General features: G+C 44.9%; 1 protein-coding gene across 1 annotated transcript; it reads left to right on the forward strand.

Moving 5' to 3' along the window:
- Window positions 1–1,154: 1,154 nt before the first annotated feature.
- On the forward strand, window positions 1,155–19,820 carry LOC140390413 (zinc-binding protein A33-like). The gene is made up of 6 exons (XM_072475562.1): window positions 1,155–1,565; window positions 1,650–1,745; window positions 1,839–2,072; window positions 8,296–8,318; window positions 8,420–8,535; window positions 19,035–19,820. The coding sequence occupies exons 1-6, from the start codon at window positions 1,155–1,157 to the stop codon at window positions 19,568–19,570; spliced, it is 1,416 nt and encodes a 471-aa protein (XP_072331663.1). The 3' UTR covers window positions 19,571–19,820.

The raw sequence follows: 19,820 nt of genomic DNA on the forward strand, positions 1-19,820 counted from the left end.
TGTTTTAGAGCATAAGATTTTTAAAGGGACAGGAACCTCATCATAAAGGTAGCGCTGAGCTGCTTTCTTGAACCACTGCAATCCACGTGGTGTAAACGAGCCCACAGTTAGAGAAGGAGTTCCAGCATTTTGACCCAGCAACACTGAATGAATGCCGATAAAGTTCCAAGTCAGGATAGTCAGTGCCCTATCTGACTATTAACCAATTTCAATTCGATGTTCATACCTTACCTCAATTCTATAAGTCCGCATTTGATGTAAGAACCTTTCTCACGTTGCTCTGGCTGCCCCTTACTCACTCAGTGTATTTTTACTCAAAAGAAACAAAAAGTTCCCATAGAGCGTTGACATTTCACTGGCTTGGCGTGAATTGACCCTTTCCTGAAAACTGAGGGAGAGTCGCCCCTTTTATACTGAGGACTGAAAAAAATATTGGTAATTTATTTGATTCGTGTTTGTGAGAACTTGCTGTAGTCATAGTGACCTAGTGCCTACCCACAAATGTGCATATACTACAAAAGTACCACACTTGCTTTAGAGTGCCCTGGGACGTTCTGAATATTTGATGGGGCTGTATCATAGAATCATAGAATTTAGTGCAGAATGAGGCCATTCAGCCCATCGAGTCTGCACCGGCCCTTGAAAAGAACGCCCTACTTAAGCCCACACCTCCAACCTATCCCCGTAACCCAGTAACCCCACTTATCCTTTTTGGACACTCAGGGCAATTTAGTATGGCCAATCCAAGTAACCTGCACTTCTTTGGATTCATTGATGGTATAATTTACCATGCATTATTTATCCCCCGGCAGACAAGATACAAAAATCACAAGTCTATTCCTTGTCAAAATCGTATTGCCTGTACCTGTCACATCAGTTTTACTCCTTGACATTTAAGGCGCTTTGTGCTTTCGGGTGAGCAGCTGTAATCATGAAAACAGTTCACTTGAAGGATGGAAATGTTACACCATTTAGCGAAGTTCTTGTGGTGGACGACGAGTTGAGACTGGAATAAATTACAATGGAGTCTGGATCCGTGCCCATCGCAACCTCCTCCCCCCCCCTTCTGTCAACATTGCACGGAATTTCATATCCTCCGCCACACTTCAGAACACAACAGCAGCCAACGAAATCAGAGGGTGCTCAGCGCGTCCATGGCTTCCATGCAACATGACGAGAGTTTGAGCGAGGAGGCAATTTGCCCCATTTGCCTTGACTTCTTCACTAATCCGGTAATACTGGATTGTGGGCACAACTTCTGCCGCTCCTGTATCTCCCAGTGTTGGGAAAAGAAGGAGATAAACTCCTGCCCGGAATGTAGAGAGGAGTTTCCGGGAAAAAACCTCAGGATAAATCGGGCCTTGGCGAATCTGGCCGGGAAAGCTCGAAAATTTAAGCTGAATCGGAACGAGAAGGAAAGTAAACTTCACTGTGAGGAACATCAGGAAGAACGGAAGTTGTTTTGTGAAACTGACAAGAAATTGATCTGTGTGATTTGTAGAGATTCGCTGGAACACAGAGGGCACCGCTTCCTGCCGGTTAAAGAAGCTGCTGAAATCTACAAGGTAAAGAGTTTTATCAACCGGATGTTTTATAATTCATTTTAATGTTCGAAGACCTGAAACTAAATGTTTCCCGTCCAATCCCAGGATCAGCTGAAATCTTCCTTCGATTCTCTCACAGAGATGAAATTCGAGGTTCTACAAACAGAACGTGAGCAGAAACGGAAGATTTCTGAAGTTTGGGTAAGGTCTCCCTGTGCTGATTTTCTGGGATCTCGGTAAGTTTTGTTCCCTTTATCGCGGGAGATTAATTATGTTTCACATTTAATTTGATAGGAACAGTCGAGCAGTCTGCAGATCCACATCACATCCGAGTTCAGTAAAATGCACCAGATTCTCACTGAGAAAGAGCAGCGTTTACTCAGAGATCTTAGGGACGAAGAGGAGGGGTTTCTAGAACCAATGGAGGAAAAGCTTCGAGAGATTCAGGAGAATTTAAAATCTATTGAGGAGAAACTCACAAAGATGCAGAAACAGATGGAGCAAAAAGACCAATTGACGTTTCTGAAGGTGAGGGGATATATTTCGAGTCTGTTCAATGAGGCTCCACGTTGCCGCAGAATAATGCTAACTTTGAAATAAAGACAGCAGTTGTTGAAAAAACTGCATGGGCTAAAACCGATATTCTTCTCATTCTGGGGAAAGCCCGCAAATGTTTCCCACTTAACCGATTCTCATACAAAGTCACGAATCCCACGAATGACCAGAGGCTCAAAAGCAACCTCCATTCAACATCATAAACATCCTTGGGCGCGTCAGTCCAATTTTACCAACGGACACTGACATCGTGTCACATATTAACTGCATTGATCTGCATTGATATTAAAAGCATGCCCAAGGAGGTTTGTTTCAGAAAGCCTTGTTGAAGGAGGATAAAGTTAAAGTGGAGCATTTTTAACAATAACACGTTGGACGAAAGAAACATGTCCCAAGGGTTTCACGGAGTTACACAAGGCGTTATTCGGTGAAATTAACAAAAGCTTGGTATGAGAGGTCGGCGTGGTTAAATGTGGAAAGCAAAGAGAAGCGCAGAAATTTAGAGAGGGAATTACAGAGCTTCGCGTCGAGGCCCCCAACTGTGGACCTATTACAATTGAAGAAGATCAGGAAACCAGAATGAGAGGAGGCCAGGTATCATGAACGGTTTTAGGGCGGGACTAGACTACGGATATATGAAGGCCAAGGCGTGTAGGAATTTGTGGGAAGGTCAATAGTAGATCATAGAATCCGTACAATGCACAAGGAGGCCATTCGGTCCATCGAGTCTGCACCGATGCCCGAAAGAGCACCCTAGCAAGATGCCAAGACCCACTCCCGTGCTCTATTCTACTAACCTTCCCATCCCTGAACATTAAGGGGTATTTTTCGTCGCCAATTCATCTAACCTGCAAATATTTCCGCAAATCCAGTGCAAGTCATCAGCTGAGAAATGGGTGAACAGGATTTGTTTCGAATTAGGAAACAACAGTCTAGTTTTGGGTGATGTCTAGTTCATCCAGGACAGAATGTGTGAGAATTGCCAGGAGGACATTAGAGTCAGATCTACCACAGAATAGTGCAGTGCAGAAAAGCCGCTTCGGCCCATCTAGTCTGCACCGACACATGAAAAACATTTGACCTGCCGACCTAATCCCATTTGCCAGCAGTTGGCACATAAACATGAATGTTATGACATGCTAAGTTCTCATCCAGGTACATTTTAAAGGATTTGAGGCAACCCGCCTCTACCACCCTCTCAGTGCATTCCAGACCGTCACCACCCTCTGTGCAAAAAGGTGTTTCCTCTAATTCCCCCTAAACCCCCTGCCCCTCACCTTGCACTTGTGCCCCACGTAATTGACCATTTAACTAAAGGGAACAGCTATTCCTTAATCCTGTCCATGTCCCTCATAATCTTGTACACCTCGGTCAGGTTGCCCCTCAGTCTTCTCTGCTCCAGTGCAACCAACCCAAACTTATCCAACCTCTCTTCATAACTTAAATGTCCATCCCAGGCAACATCCTGGTGAATCTACTCTGCACCCCCTCCAGTGCAATCACATCCTTCCTATAAAGTCTCGACCAGAATTGTACACAGTACTCCAGATGTGAACCAAAGTTCTATACAACTCCAACATGATCTCCCTGCTTTTGTAATCAATGCCTCGATTGATGAAGGCAAGGGTCCTGTATAGAATCATAGAATAAAATCATAGAATCCCTACAGTGTAGAAGGAGGCAATGCAGCCCACTGAGTCTGCACCGACCATTGTGAAGGGCACCCTACCTAGGCCCATGCCCCCACCCCATCCCCATAACCCCACTTTACCTCTTCATAGAATCATAGAATTATAGATTTTACAGTGCAGAAGGAGGCCATTCAGCCCATCGAGCACCAGCTCTTGGAAAGGACACCTTAATTAAGCCCACACCTCCACCCTATTCCCATAACCCAGTAACCCCACCTCACCTTTTTTGGACACTAAGTTCAATTTAACATGGCCAATCCACCTAACCTCCACATCTTTGGACTGTAGGAGGTAACCTTGGCTCCTAAGCGGCAAGTTAGAATGGCCTAACTACCTAGCCTGCACAACACAAGCAGGAAACCAAAGCACCCGGAGGAAACCCACACTGACACGAGGAGAATGTGAAAACTCCACACAGACAGCCACTCACGGCTGGAATAAAACCCTGGTCCCTGGTGCTGTGAGGCAGCAATGCTAACCACTGTGCCACTGTGCCTTTTTCACCACCCTATTAACTTGCCTTTCTACCTTCAGAGATCTATGGAAAAAATGCCAAGGTTCCTTTGTTCCTTGGATCTTCCCAGAGTCAGGCCATTCATTGAATACTTCTTTGTCACATTACTCCTTCCAATGTTTATCACCTCACACTTTTCAGGGTTAAATTTCACCTGCCATTTTTCTGTCCATTTGACCATCCCGTTTATATCTTCCTGTAACCCAAGACATTCAACCTCACTGTTAACCACCCGGCCAATCATTGTGTCATCTGCAAACTTACTGATCCTACGCTCCACGCAATCATCAATGTTGCTTATATAAATGACAAACAATAGGGGGTCAATACACCACTGGATACTGGCTTCCAGTCACTAAAGCAACCTGTCTCTCCCACAGCGAAGCCAATTTTGAATTCAACTTATCAAATTACGCTGTGTCCCATGTGCATTTGCCTTCTTTACAAGTTTCCCATGTGGGACCTTATCAAAGGCTTTGCTGAAATGCATGTAAACTACATCAGCCCTTCTCGACACACCTGGTCACATGCTGAAAAAAATGAATCAAATTTGTAATGCATGATTTACCTCTGACAAGCCAGGCTGACTATTCCTGATTAAACCAAATGGAGATAGATTCTCTCCTTCAGAATTTTCTCCAATACTTTCCCTACCAGACTCACTGATCTGGAGTTGCCTGGCTTATCGCTACAACCTTTCATAAATAGTGGGACAACATTAGCTGTTCTCCAATCCTCTGCCCCAGGTCCCTTATGGCCGTGGAGGAACTAAAAATTTGGATCAGAGCCCCTGCAATCTCCTCCCTCGCTTCCCACAGCATGCTGGATCACAATTCATCTAGACCTGGAGATTTGTCCACTTTTAAGCATGCCAGCACCTCCAGTGTTTTGTCACTCCCGATGACAATTTGCTCAAGAACCTCACAGTCTCTCTCCCCAAGTTATATATCTCCAGCTTATCTTGGCTGAAGACAGATATGAAGTATTCGTTTAACACCCTATTAATATCCTCTGGCTTCACCTCTACTAATGCCTCCGTTGATTTACTCCCATTGTACTTGCTAAAAGCCTTTCTTTTTCTTTTCATCCATGGTTCTCCGGGCTTGTTACCCTGTCACCCTAGAGGGAACACGTTGGGCCTGTACCTCCCCATTTCCTTATTGAAGGCCCCCATTGCTCTTCCGTAGATTCACCTACAAGTAACTCTTTCCAGTCTGCCGTGGCCAGATCCTCCCTTATTTTACTCAAATCCGCTCTCGCCCAATCCAAAACCTTTTTTTGCAACTTGCCCACTTCTTAGTCCATAACAAACTTAAATTGCACCATGTTGTGGTCGCTATCATTAAAATGCTCCCCCACAACACATCAACCACCTGTCCAGCTTCATTCCCCTAAATTAGGTACAGAACTGCACCATCCCTAGTTGGGCCCTCTACATATTGCACTAAAAATTTCTCCTGTAACATTTTAGAACTCTGCTCCATCTAAGCCCTTTCCATAGTGACTGTCCCAATTAATTTTGGGAAAGTTAAAATCACCTAATATTATTACTTTTGCACACCTCTGCGAAGTACGTACGTATTTGCTCCTCAATTTGCCGCTGACTATCTGGGGGTCTATAATAAACACCTAACAATGTGGCTGTCCCTTTTTTTATTCCTAAGCTCTATGCACAAAGCTTCATTTGATGCCCCCTCCAAGATTTCATCTCTCCTTACCGCAGTAACTGACACTCAACTAAGAGTGCAATACCTCCTCCTTTTTTAGCCCCTCCTCTGACTCGCCTGAAGATTCTATATCCCGGGATGTTGAGCTGCCAATCTTGCTCCTCCCTCAACCAAGTCTCCGAAATGGCTACTATGTCACAATTCCATGTGTCAATCCTCGCCCTTAACTCATCCGTCTAGAGGTAGTAAAACCATCAAAGAGAGTTTCAGCAGCAGAAGAGCTAAGGCAGGAAAAGAGTTGGGCAATGTTGGGTGGCTGGAACTACATGGTCTTAATGAAAGGACAGACATGAAGTTGAAAGCGGATTTGGGGTCAACTATGAAAGTAAGGTTTCAAGTAGTTGTGGTTCAGCATCAGCCTTGTGCCAGAGAGAGGAATGAAAGCGGTGATGAAGGAACACATTTTTTGGCGGGGACTGAAATCAATACCTTCGTCCCAATATTTAATTTAAGGGGAAGTTGATTGATTTTGGGAGCCTAGGAAGCAGCTATTGGCTGCCAATGGTGGGATGATGCAAATTGTTGTTTCACAAGAGAATAAATTTGATATGTATAGAAATGTCTGAACATCGAATCACAGTACGGTATGATTTTTTTTTGTTCTTTAATGGAATGTGAGCATCACTGGCTGGGCCAGCGTTTATTGCCCATCCCTGACGGTATTTAAGTGTCAACCACACTGCTGTGGATCTGGAGTCACATTTAGGCCAAACCAGGTGAGGACGACAGATTTCTCTCCCGCAGGACGTTAGTGAACCAGATGTTTTTTTTTCAAACCATCTCCAATAGTTTCACAGTGATCAGTAGACTTTTTTCATTCCAGTTATTTTTATTGAATTCAAATTTCACCATCTGGGATTCGAACCAGGGTCCCCAGACCATGACTCTTTGTCCCTGGATTACTAGTCCAGTGACAACAGAGGCTGAAGTAGGCCATTCGGCCACTAGAGCCTGCTCCGCCATTCAGGTTGATCAAGGCTAATGTGTTACCTCAACGTCATTTTCCCACACAAGCCAATATCCCGTGTTGCCTTTGCTATCTATAAATCTAGCAATTTCTGGCTTGAACATGCTCAATGACTGACATTGGTAGAGCTGGAGGAGGTTGCAGGTGAACGACGAGAAAGGTAATAAACAATTTTACAAACAAACCCCGTTTAAAAATTGGCGATAAAGCTGTTTCTGTGGCGCATTCAGTCAATTTATTCTGTGCATTATGTAAAATTTCTGTACTCTTTCTACCCATCTTACTCTAATGGTCCATTGAAAAGTCCCAATGCCCTACTCTTTCACCAAAGAGGCCTGTGTTTCGTTTTCAACTATATATCTGCCTGCCTTTTCAATGTTACTGTTGAGTTAGCTCTCACCAGTCAAATGATAATTGTCTTCAAGATCATTATAACTTGTGTTTAAAATAACAATCATTTTCTCCCAATCGTCGCTTATATTATTCCCCTGGTGAGAACACGGACAGTGGAAATCGTTTATTTTCATTTACACCACAAAATATTTCTTGGATCTGAACTCCTGCCGAAATTCTTACTCAAGAATAATCCCAGTTTCTCTAATATTCCTACATAACCAAAGTCCCTCATCCCTTTTCTGAAAGGCGAATCCCTCCTTCATCCTCTCCAACCCTGAAAGAATCTCATTAAACAGATTGTGCAGATTGGACACGATACTCCAGCTCAGGCATAATCCAAGATTTGTAGGATTCAATTAAATTATTTTCTTTTGTACTCTGTACATGTTTTGAAACCAAATACATTTTCGTTTTTTTTAAGAGCTTCATTCATTTGTCCTGTGTGACTTCTGTATGCCCCCTCGCTCCCTCCCCCCCTTCACCCTGTTATCTTGCTGCCTGTACTTCCATACTCATACAACTAATTTACATTGCTTCTCTACGTTTTTCCACAATGTCAAGTGTTGGGCAAACGTGTCAATTATGTATTTTATACATTAATTAAATTGCTTGATGTATAACGTGAAAACCGGTTCTATATTTCTTCTGCATGTGTGTCTGCAGTAGTCAGAATTCGCTTCATTACTATGTCGGTCTAGTTTAGGCGAGAACTGTGGGAGATGGAGGGTTGTGTTTATAACTGTACTTGTGTCTTTTGTTATTATAAAACCATAAATGCCTTAATAAAATGTTAAAAATCAATTCGCTTCATTGATAAATCCTAAACAATTTGACTGCAATTTCTGTTATCCTAATGTCAGCCAATTTGTGTCAACTAAGATTTCTGATTTATTTATTTCAGCAGGAAACTCGCCTGAAGAAAAGGTAGGACCTGGTCTTTATTGAAGCACTGCAAAATTGTTTTTTCAATAATTTAGCGAAGCACTTATAGTCAATTTACACAATCACTTGTTTAATCTTTCCAGGATAAGCGAAGATGGTCAGCTTTTATCAGTGACAAATTCCAGTCTGTTTATGGGAAAGTTCAAAGGCCCTTTGCAGTACATGGCATGGAGAGAAATGAGAGACGCCATCAATCCTGGTAAAATGTTAACATTAATTTCTCTAATGTACAAATGCAGATGGGAAGAGCCTAAGTGCTCTCGCATACCCACGATTAAATTATCACATTTATAGCCATTAATTTCTATGCTGCTCTCCATCCCCATGTTTTGCTTCCATGTGGGTTTTTCTGGGGAAGTGTTTGAAGCCATCAGCACCGTGTGTCAAATCAATGACAGTGTCTGTATAACCAGAGCAATTGAGCACCAATCTCAGGACGTGACACCAAAATTGCTGGTTAAACTGATGGGCCATAATTGCTGGGTTGATCTTTTCACCATTTGATTTACAAGGGCAAATCATTTAGTGTTCTCCAGACCACCGCACCACCCCTGTCTAAGGCGGATTGGCCTGCCGCTCAGTATCTTACCTCCCTAACTTCCCAGAACATATTTGGATGCATCACATTCGCTCCTAATTGCTTATGCAGTTTAAGTGCCTTCAGTCTAGCTAATCCTTCCTCTTGATCATTTTCATCCTACCCAGTTTCTCGAATGCTTACTCTTTCATTATGACTTTGGGCATCACTTTTTTCCTGAGTAAATACACACTACTATTTGCATATCTCAGCCATCCCCCCTCCTCCCCCACTTCTCCGAAGGTAAAGCCCTGTTTAGATCCCTACTAGAACCCAATCCTTCTTTTACCAACCTCTTACAATTCACCTGCCCACAGAAGACTTTGGTTAGTTGACAATTCCTTTTTGTTAGCTGACAATCTCTTCTCATACTATTTGCTCCACTCAGTTGTTCATTTGGCTTAAAGTTTAGAGCTTTCCATCACAAAATGAGGCCCATCAGCCCATTGTGTCTGCATTGGCAATCAAGCACATATCAATTGTAAACCCATTTTCAGGACTTGGTCCGTAGTCTTGTCTGCTAAGGCATTTCAAGTACTCTAAATGCTTCAGAAATATTTTGAGGTTTTGTGTGTCTACCACCCTTGAGCTCCAGATTCGCACCACCCTCTGGGTGAAAATGTTTTTCATCAAAACCCTATTGAATCTCGTGCCCCTTATCTTAAATTTATGACTCCTGGTTATTGACCCCGCTACTAAGAGGAAAAGTTCCTTCCTATCTACGCATGTCTCTCATAATTTTGAAAACTACAATCAGGTCCCCCTTCCAGCTTTATCTGTTCTAAGGAAAACAACCGTAGTCTCATCAGCCTCCCGTCATTGCTGAAAGTTTCCAGCCCTGGCAATATCCTGGTGAATCTCCTGTGCACCCTTTTTAGTGCCATCACACCCTTCCTCTAGTGTGGTGACCAGAATCGCACACAATACTTTAGCTGTGGCACAACAAGTGTTTTATACTGCTCCATACAAACCTCCCTGATCTAATCTTCTATGCCTCTGCTAATAAAAACAAGTATCCCATATGCCTTGTTAACCACCTTATCTGTCTGTCCTGCTGCCTTGGGGGATCTTTGGACATGAACTCCAAGATTCCTCCAGTCCTATGAGTTTTTTTCGGGTGCTCCAGTTTCCTCCCACAGTCCAAAGATATACAGGTTAAATTGCCCGTTAGTGTCCAGGGATGTTGGGTTACATTATGGGTATAGGGCAAAGTGCATTGGTGCTGACTCTATGGGCCTGTTGGCCTCCTTCTGCACTGTTCTGTTCTAATCCTATCGTCCTACAGTTCATTGAGTATTGCCTGCCTTGCTAGTCCTCCAAAAATGCATTGCCTCATACTTCCAGGGTTCAATTCAATTTGCCACTGTTCTGCCCATCTGACTAGCCCATCTGTATCATCTTGTAATGTCTGGCTTTCCTCCGCACTATTTACCACTGATGTTCGTGAAATCTGTGAATTTACTGATCGTAACCCCCCCTCATCCACATTGATATCTAGATCACTAATGTAACACTGCAATCAACAAGGGACCCTACAGCGACACCTGGAAACAAGCTTCCAATCACTAAACCAACCTTTGACCATCACCTCTTGCCTCTTGCCACTAAGCCAACTTTGGATTGGCCTGGATCACACAGCCCTCACCTTCTTGATCAATCTCCCATGAGGAACCTTGTTCAGCGTTTTACTGAAGTCCATGTAGACTACATCTACTACACTGCTCTCATCTGCACACCTAGTAATTTCTTCAAAAAATGCAATCAAATTTGTTCGACATGATCTCTCCCTGACAAAGCAGTGCTGACTATCCTTGATTAAGGCTGGCCTCTCCAAGGTGAGATTAATCCTGTCTCTCAGAATGTTTTCCAATAATATCACTGCCACTGATGTTAGACTCACTGGCCTGTAATTGCCTTGTTTTTCTTTACTTCTCTTCTTGAATAATGATATCCTCAGGTCCTCTGGCACCTCTCCAATGCCCAGATAGGATATGGAAATTAACTTCAGAGCTCCTGTATTCTTCTCCCTTTCCTCACACTGCAACCTAGTATATCTCATCTGGGCCTATGCACCTGTATAAGTCAGGTGAAACTGCAAGAACCTCCTTGCTCTCAATGCTAGTCTGTTCAGTTATATCACAGTTGCGCTCCTTGCCTTCTATGTCGACATTTCCCTTCTCCATAGTGAGCACAGATGCAAAATACTCATTCAACACCTCACCTACTTTGCTCGGCTCCACATACCGATTGTCCTTTGGACCATAATGGACCCTACTCTTTCCCTGTTTACCCTCTTGCCCTTAAAATACTTAAAAACATCTCGGGACTTTTTCTTTATTTTGCCCACCAGTGTTTCTGCATGTCCCCTCTACAATCTCATGATTTATTTTTTTAAGTACCCTCCTGCACATGCTATACTCCTCCCCACATTCAATGTTTGAGACTCCTTTATCTGCCATAAGCATCTTTTGTTTCTCATCCATTTATGCAGCGACGTCCAGGACCCTTTGGACTTTTGGTCTCACCCTTTACCTCTACGGAAACGTGTTGGATTTGCACTACCCCTATTTTCTTTCTAAATGACTCCCGCTGCTCTAATGTGGATTTTCCTACACGTAGCTAGGCCCAGTCCAGTTTGGCCAAATCCTGTCTCATCCTGTTAAAATCACCCTTCCCCCAATTCAGAACCTTCACGTCCATCTTTGTCCTTTGCCATAAATACAATACAACTAGGAAACTGGCCATTGTAGACTGGGTATTATGCAATGAGAAAGTGGTCATTGGCAATTTAGTTGTGCAAGCACCCTGGGGAATTGAACGACTATTATGTCATAATTTTTCCGCAAGATGGAGTGTGATGGAATTGATTCTGAGACTATGGTCTTAAATCTTATTAAAGCAAATTACGATGTGAGTTGCGTGTTGGTTATAATGGATTGGGAATCATTACTTAAAGGGATGACCGTTGATAGGCAATGGCAAACATTCTAATTGAATTCTTCGAGGATGTAACTCATAGAGTTGATGAAGGGGAGCTAATGGATTTGATTTATTTGAACTTTCAGAATGGTTTCGACCAAATCCCACAAAAGAGATTAGAGTATAAAATTAAAGTGCATGGTATGTATTGGTATGTATTGACCTCATTTGAAAACTGGTAGGTAATCAGGAAACAAAGAGTAAGACTAAATGGGTCATTTTTCAAATGGTAGGCAGTGACTAATGACAGGGATCGGTGTTTTTCACAATATATATTAATGATTTAGATAAGGGAACTAATTGTAATATCTCCAAATTTACAGATGACAGAAAGATGGGTGGGAGGGCGAACTGTGCGGAGGATGCAGAGATCCTTCAGTGTGATTTGGACAAATTGAATGCTTGGGAAATGAACGACAGATGCAGTATAATTGGGATCTCCACTTTGGTAGTAAAATCAGGAAGCAGATTAATATCTGGCCAGAAATTAGGAGCGGAGAATATGCAACAAGACGTTGGTTTCCTCGTATACATGTCAATAAAGGTAGACATGCAGGTGCAATATGCAGTGAAGAAGGCAAATGCCATGTTAGCCTTCGTTGCAGGGCTGTCTTGCTGCAATTATATTGGCCTAGTGTGCAATTTTCATCTCATTCTGTGAGGAAGGATTTTCTTGCTTTCGAGGCAATGCACAGAAAGTTTACCAGATTGATCCCTGGGGTGGCAGGACTGTCATATGAGGAGAGATTGAGTTAGTTAGAACTGTATTCACTGGAGTTCTGAAGAACGTGGGGATCTCATAGAAACCTATAAAATTTGGAAAGTACGAGACAGGTTAGATGCAAGAAGGCTGTTTCTGATGATTCGGGTCTCCAAACCCAGGGCTCGCGGTCTGAGGATATGGGTCGACCATTTGGGACTGAGATGAGGAGAAATTTCTTCACCCAGAGAGTGGCTGGCCTGTGGAATTTGCGACCATTGATGTCAAACCATTGTGGGTGGGATTCTTCATCAGCCGCCGCCGATGGGTGGAGAATCGGTTTTAACGCTGAAATCACAGTGGGCACTGATTTGACGCCAAATCACAATTCTCCATCGCCTCGACGGCAGAGCCAATGCTTGCTGGCAGATATGTCGCACTGTCTCCCTGTTTGCATATCATTAGCAGGCCTGACTCAGTATTCTCCGCCGCATCCCTGATTCTCTGCCTCTGATGGGCCAAATTCCCAATGGCATGGTCCCGTGTGCTTTTAAAACTTGCGAAACTGGCATCGTGGCTGGTGAGGGAGAGATAGAAGGTAGGACACTGTCGACTGCCGGGCCAGACACTGGCTGGGCTGGCTGAGGTGGGGTGACTGGGAACGGGCTTAGTGGCCAGGATGACACCCCAGTGGACTGGGAGGTTCTGCACAGACTGCCACGGTCTGCAAGGCAGTCATTTTGCTGTGCACCCACAGACCACCCACCTTGACCTCTGGTCCTGCAGTGTGACACCGGCTGTATGGATGCTCCCACCTCCACACCCCAGCTACCAGCCCCGCACCCCACCTTCCGCCACACCCCCACCACCCAACCGGCCGACATCTGCTAGCAGGCAATACACGGCCCACTCAAGGGCAATGCCCACTGTCCCCCCTAAGGTAGCCGATGGTACCCCTGGCATCAGGGATGGGCACCAGGGCCAGAGACCCCCATGAGGCCAGGCACCGATGGGGCGAAGGGTGTGAAAATGGGGAGGGACATGGGGCAGAGCCCGCAGTAGCAACTGGACCACCATGCAGCCCATTGGGCACGGGGGGTATGCACCCTGCTAACATGGCGATCTTTCACCACATGCAGACAACGAATATTGGAATTCAATCAGCAATAATGGCCTTCCTGTTAGTCTCCGCAACCCTGGGAGATACAATGCGACTGTATGAGCTGGGTTGCTCAAGAACGAGGAAGCTGCAGCAGCAGAGCATGATACAGCGGAGCGTGCCTCAGACGAACAGGAGCCAGCCACCGAGGATGGAGAGCAGGCTGCCCAACAAGCTGAGGAGGAGCCGGTGCCAAGGAGGCACCGCTTGAGGCCTTGTGTGTACCAGCAGCGCCTGCAATTTGAGGACCTGCCGGATTGGGCATGCTGCCGAAGACTCCAGCTGAGCAGGGAGACAGTGCGACATATCTGCCAGATCACGGCACACCTGGAACTTAGTCACAGGAATGAAGAATCGAGCCCTGTATGCTTTCCAGAAGCAGTTAGATCAAGCACTTGGGATGAAGGGGATCATAGGATATGGGGGGAAAGCAGGACCAGGCTATTGAGTTGGATGATCAGCCAAGATTATAATGAGTGGCTGAGCAGGCTAAGGGCCAAATGGCTTCCATCTCCTATTTCCTAAGTTTTTATTATTTTGTTCATGTCATTCAGAGGCCACTGATGTGTCTGCCCTGTCTTTGCCCGTCGTGAGAAAATACATTGACTGCACCTGAAATTCCCCCTCTTTAAAGTCGGCCCATTGCTTTGTTAGAATTTTACCTGACAATCTTTGATTTTAATTTATTTGGGTCAGATCAAATCCCTCCCCCATTGAAGCTGGCCCACCCCCAGTTCTTTATTTTTACTCTGGATTGTCACTTGTCCTTTTCCACAGCTACCCTAATTCGTGTCTCCTGCTTGTACCCTTGCTGAGCCTTGATCCATTTGAGCCACCTCATGCCACAGAACCAGACCCAGAAATGCCACCTTCCTCGTTGGGCTGGAATAACACTGGCACGGAAAATTGAAAACCCTCTAGAAAGAGAGACATTTTCGCATGGAAGCTGTTCAGGGACGTTTCCCTGGGCTGATATCTGAGATGAGTGGTTTGCCTTGTGAGGAAAGATTGAGCAGGTTGTGAGTTTACTCATTGGAGTTTAGAAGAATGAGAGGTGATTTTCTTATAAGTTCGTTAATGGGATATGGGTGCTGCTGGCAAGTCCGGCATTTGCTGCCGATTCCAAGTTTCCCATGAGCGGAGGGGTTTACTCAGCCATTTCAGAGAACAGTTAAGAATCAGCCGCATTGCTGTGGATCTGGAATCATGGGTATGCCAGACCAGGTACGAATAGAAAATTTTTCTTCCCTAAAGGACATTATCAGCCAGATGGGTTTGTACAACAACAATGATTGTTGTTACGGTCTCCATTGTATTCCAGGTTTATTAATTGATGTTAAAGTTCATCAACTGCCATGGTGGGATTTGAACCCATGCCACCACAACATTAACCTGGGCTTCTGGACTACTAACCCAGTGACACAACTGGTCTGCTACCATCTCTTTTCTTAGCGACGCCAATCAGATTCTGAGGGGGCTTGACTAGGTAGATACTGAGAGGATGTTTCCCCTCATGGGGAAGTAAGAACCTAGGATACAGTTTCAAAAATAAGGGGTCGCCAGTTTAAGATGGTGATGGGAAGGGAGTTCTTCTCTCGGACAGTCTTAGTCTTTGGAGTTCTCAACCGCAGTGAGCAGTGGAGACCGAGTCGTTGAACACATTCAAGGCTGAGGTAGACAAATAATTGATTGATAGGGGAGTTGTTGTTTGTGGGGGAGATGGTGGGTTGTTCAAGCAAGAAAGAAGAGTTAAATCACAATTAGATCGGTCATGATCTCATTGAATGGAGGAGGCGGCTTGAAGGGCCAGATTGTCTACTCTAATACTCTTAGCTAGAAACACTGACCCTTATCTGTCTTTAAACTATTTCTGCTCCAGCCTTTTTTGTTTAAGTGGTGTCCCCCACTCTAACGACTCTATCATTCTTGCACTGCATGCAGGAGGAGTGGCAGAGTTGTGGAAATAATAGGCGAATTCTTAGTTCTGTGGGTGTAATTATAAGGTAAGGTTCAAAGACTATGATTATCCACTTACCTAAAGCTGATGAATGGAAATTATTTGGATGTAATTAATAATTGGGAGGAGTAAGATTTGCAAAAATCATTTTAGTAGTCTATTTCAATAGAGTTGGCAGCACTGTTAATGGATGCAATAGTTCTGACCATAATTTTCTACTTACGATGTGTCAGAAGAGATGCACAGAGCTCAGAGACAGGATTATAATTCTACTGCTTCCAGGAGGGCAGGGTGGAGGCTCAGATTTGTTGAGAAAGAATAATTGGTACATATCCAAATTGCACAATGTCACAACATCTGATGTTGTATCAATGAGATTGCTTCAGGCTGAATCATGGGATCCTGTACCCTGTTTGGTGTAGATTGGAGTAGAAGTGGTTCATTCCATGGGGAGGTTGTGGTCTTTCAATTTGAGGATTAACCGGTTGTTCCAGTTTTGCCTACATTCCTGGCTAGTCTCTGGGTCAGCACATAATGTGGCTGCAATTTCTTTCTCAACCTCCTAACTGTCTTATATCCTCATTTCTGGTTTCTCTCTTGATTATTTTTTAAATCTCTCCCTTCCTCCTGTGCTATCTACTCTCTCCACTTCTTTTACATCTGTTTTGTTTGCTGCAATAATTTAGTTTAACATTTAGTTGTCCTGCTTGGTTTAGGTGCTTTTTACATTTCTTCACTCTATTTTTCCTTTTTACTCCTTATTTTTTCTTCTTTTTTTATAAATTTAGAGTACCCAATTCATTTTTTCCAATTAATGGCCAATCCACCTAGCCTGCACATCTTTGGGTTGTGGGGGCAAAACCCACGCAAACACAGGGAGAATGTGCAAACTCCACACGGACAGTGACCCAGAGCCGGGATCGAACCTGGGACCTCAGCACCGTGAGGCTGCAGGGCTAACCCACTGCGCCACAGTGCTGCCTTTTCTTTTTACTCCCGAGATTGGTTCTTATGCCTCTCCTCAACTCAACAGTGCTGATCAGGTTTTTTATTAATTCTTTGGGGTGCGGGCATTGCTGGCTGTGCCAACATATCTTGCCAATCCCTAATTGTCCTTGAACTAAGTGACTTGCTAGGCCATTTTGGAAGGTAGTTAAGAGTCAACCACAATGGCTGTGGGCCTGCAATTGGGCAGACATGGTAAGGGCAGCAGATGACCTTTTAAAGGGCATTACGGCAGCACGGTAGCATTGTGGATAGCACAATTGCTTCACAGCTCCAGGGTCCCAGGTTCGATTCCGGCTTGGGTCACTGTCTATGCGGAGTCTGCACATCCTCCCCGTGTGTACGTGGGTTTCCTCCGGGTGCTCCGGTTTCCTCCCACAGTCCAAAGATGTGCAGCTTAGGTGGATTGGCCATGCTAAATTGCCCTTAGTGTCCAAAATTGCCCTTAGTGTTGGGTGGGGTTACTGGGTTATGGGTATAGGGTTGAGGTGTTGACCTTGGGTAGGGTGCTCTTTCCAAGAGCCGGTGCAGACTCGATGGGCCAAATGGCCTCCTTCTGCACTGTAAATTCTATGATTAGTAAACCTGATGGGTCTTTACCACAATTGATTATAGTTTCATGGTCTCTATCACTGAGACGAGCTTTCGATTCCAGATTTACTCACAAATTTCATTCCATTAGCTGCTGTGATAGGATTTGAACCTCCATGTCCCCAAGCCTGGTTCCCTGAATGACTAGCGTGTGTGGCTTTGCATTTGTGCCACACCTCAGAGAGAGATAGAGTTCAGGGTACAATTCTCCTCGAATCTATTATAATTCAGTCACATTGCGTCCTTTAATTTCCATTAGTTAATGGAAACTTGTATTGAGCAAAACATGGAATGAGTGTTTTTTTCTGCTATCATTGGAACGGCTCAATATAAGCACGGCAGCACAGTGGTTAGCACTTGTTGCTTCACAGCGCCAGGGTCCCAGATTCGATTCCTGCTTGGGTCATTGTCTGTGCGGAATCTGCCCCTGTCTGCGAGGGTTTCCTCCGGGTGCTCCGGTTTCCTCCCACAAGTCCATAAGACATGCTGTCAGATGAATTAGACATTCTGAATTCTCCCCTGTGTACCCGAACAGGCGCCGGAATGTGGCAGCAATGTTAATGTAAGCCTACTTGTGACAATAAAGATTATTATTTAAATGTCATTGATTATACGGTGCCTCATGGTCAAATTGGAACTTTGGTTGCCGGTTCCTTGTGCATTTCTTTGAGCCCTTGACACATTCTGAGGGACACAGTGAGAGGTTGAGGAACATAGTTTGTCACACCGGATGAAGCTCAGAACAGTCTGCGGGGGCGAAAGAAAACACCAAAGACCTGGGGCTATCTGCAGGGCACTTTCTGGGTCATACAATCATTTGGTAGAATGTTGCTGAAAAAAGAGACATGCTGTCCAAGATTTCCGTCTTGTACTCATCAGGCTCGAAGCAAGGACATCAAATTTCAACGTATGTTGTATGTGAACCAGTGTGCGGATTGGCAAATGGACTCTGTTGGGTTGAGGTGTTGCCGTGACAACTGCACAAGGGACTCGTCACCACAAAGCTTTGTTTCCAAAAAGACAAGTTCACGCAGATTGGTCCAGATCTGCTGCACGCCACATGCATTTTGGGGAGAAAAGCAGCAGATACAAGCTGGATCTTGTCCTATCAGTCCTATGGTTAGAAATCGTACCCATATTTCATATTGCAGCATTCAATGTCTAAAGGCTTGGCCTTCCATGAAATATCCTACACAATTCTGAGCACCACACATTTGGGAGTGTTTCAATGCATTGTGGAGAGTAGTGGGTGGGCTACCAATCCGAGGCTCGGGATAGGGGGCTTTTATTATAAGGAGAGATTGTAGAACGCCTCTCTCCACCACTCTTCACCCGGTTAGATTTTCCTTTCCACAGCTCTCTCTCTGCTCTATCCCAACCACCCGGCTTCCTTTCTCACGCACTTTTGCTCTCTGTCCTATACTTTTCCATCTTCTCTCCTGATCTGCCGTCTGCCCACAACCCTCTACCCCCACTCCCAGAGTCCATCTTTCCCTCAATTTTCCCCTCCTCGCCACCGTATCTCCAAAGCCCTGATCCAGCGGCAGAGAATCATTTGTTGCTCAGAAGGATGTCATTCCACCCGTCAACATTGCATAACCCCTCGAATGATAGCAGCTTTCATAAATACAGCCCAAAATCCGGTGGTGCACTCGAAACAGTCATGCTTTTGAATGGCTCACAGGCACAAATCCAATCACTGACTGTGTTATTCTAACTTTCATCCCCAGCTCCAGCCTCTCTGACTCTGGATCCGAACACTGCAAATCCGTGGCTCATCCTGTCTGAGGACCGGACCAGTGTGAGACCCGGAGACAAACAGCAGCTGCTGCCTGACACCCCGGAGAGGTTTGATTACTGGTTCTGCGTCCTGGGATCAGAGGGATTCACATCAGGGAGACATTACTGGGAGGTGGAGGTGGGAGGGAAGACTCAGTGGGACTTGGGAGTGACCCTGGAGTCTGCTGACAGGAAGATGATGCTGGCCCCGAACCCCAAAAATGGATATTGGCCTGTGTGGTTGGAACCCGGAAGAGGCTACTTTGCTGCCAACTCCCCGAATACATCCCTCACCCCGAGTGTGAATCCCGGGAAGATCGGGGTTTACCTGGATTATGAGGGGGGACAGGTGTCATTTTACAATGCGGACAACATGTCCCATCTCCACACTTTCACCCACACTTTCACTGAGAGAATCTTCCCCTTCTTCGATCCGGGGCTGGATGACGACGGGTCCAATTCTGCACCGCTGACAATCTGCGGCTGAAAGGTCACTAACAGGCACATCCTATAATTTCAGACTTCCCACTCCAGGGGAGAGTCGAAACCCCGGCTGAAATATAGCAAGGGAACCACAGGGTCCAACAGGGAAAACAAGGGAGAGAGGGAGCGGAACTAACGTGAGATTTAACACCAGGGCGAAACACAGGACCAAGAAACCCATTCGACTCCCGGTAAATTAAATAATAGAAACAAAATTAAAGGACGAAACAAATTGAAGCGGAATTTAAAGGGAA

Source organism: Scyliorhinus torazame, chromosome 14 (genome assembly GCF_047496885.1).
Source record: "Scyliorhinus torazame isolate Kashiwa2021f chromosome 14, sScyTor2.1, whole genome shotgun sequence".
Classification (NCBI taxonomy): domain Eukaryota; kingdom Metazoa; phylum Chordata; class Chondrichthyes; order Carcharhiniformes; family Scyliorhinidae; genus Scyliorhinus; species Scyliorhinus torazame.

Coding starts and splice junctions, on each gene's coding strand:
- LOC140390413 (XM_072475562.1), top strand. CDS start 1,155: ATGGCTTCCATGCAACATGACGAGAGTTTGAGCGAGGAGGCAATTTGC. Junction 2,073..8,295: donor ACCAATTGACGTTTCTGAAG/GTGAGGGGATAT, acceptor TATTTATTTCAG/CAGGAAACTCGCCTGAAGAA. Junction 8,319..8,419: donor GAAACTCGCCTGAAGAAAAG/GTAGGACCTGGT, acceptor TAATCTTTCCAG/GATAAGCGAAGATGGTCAGC.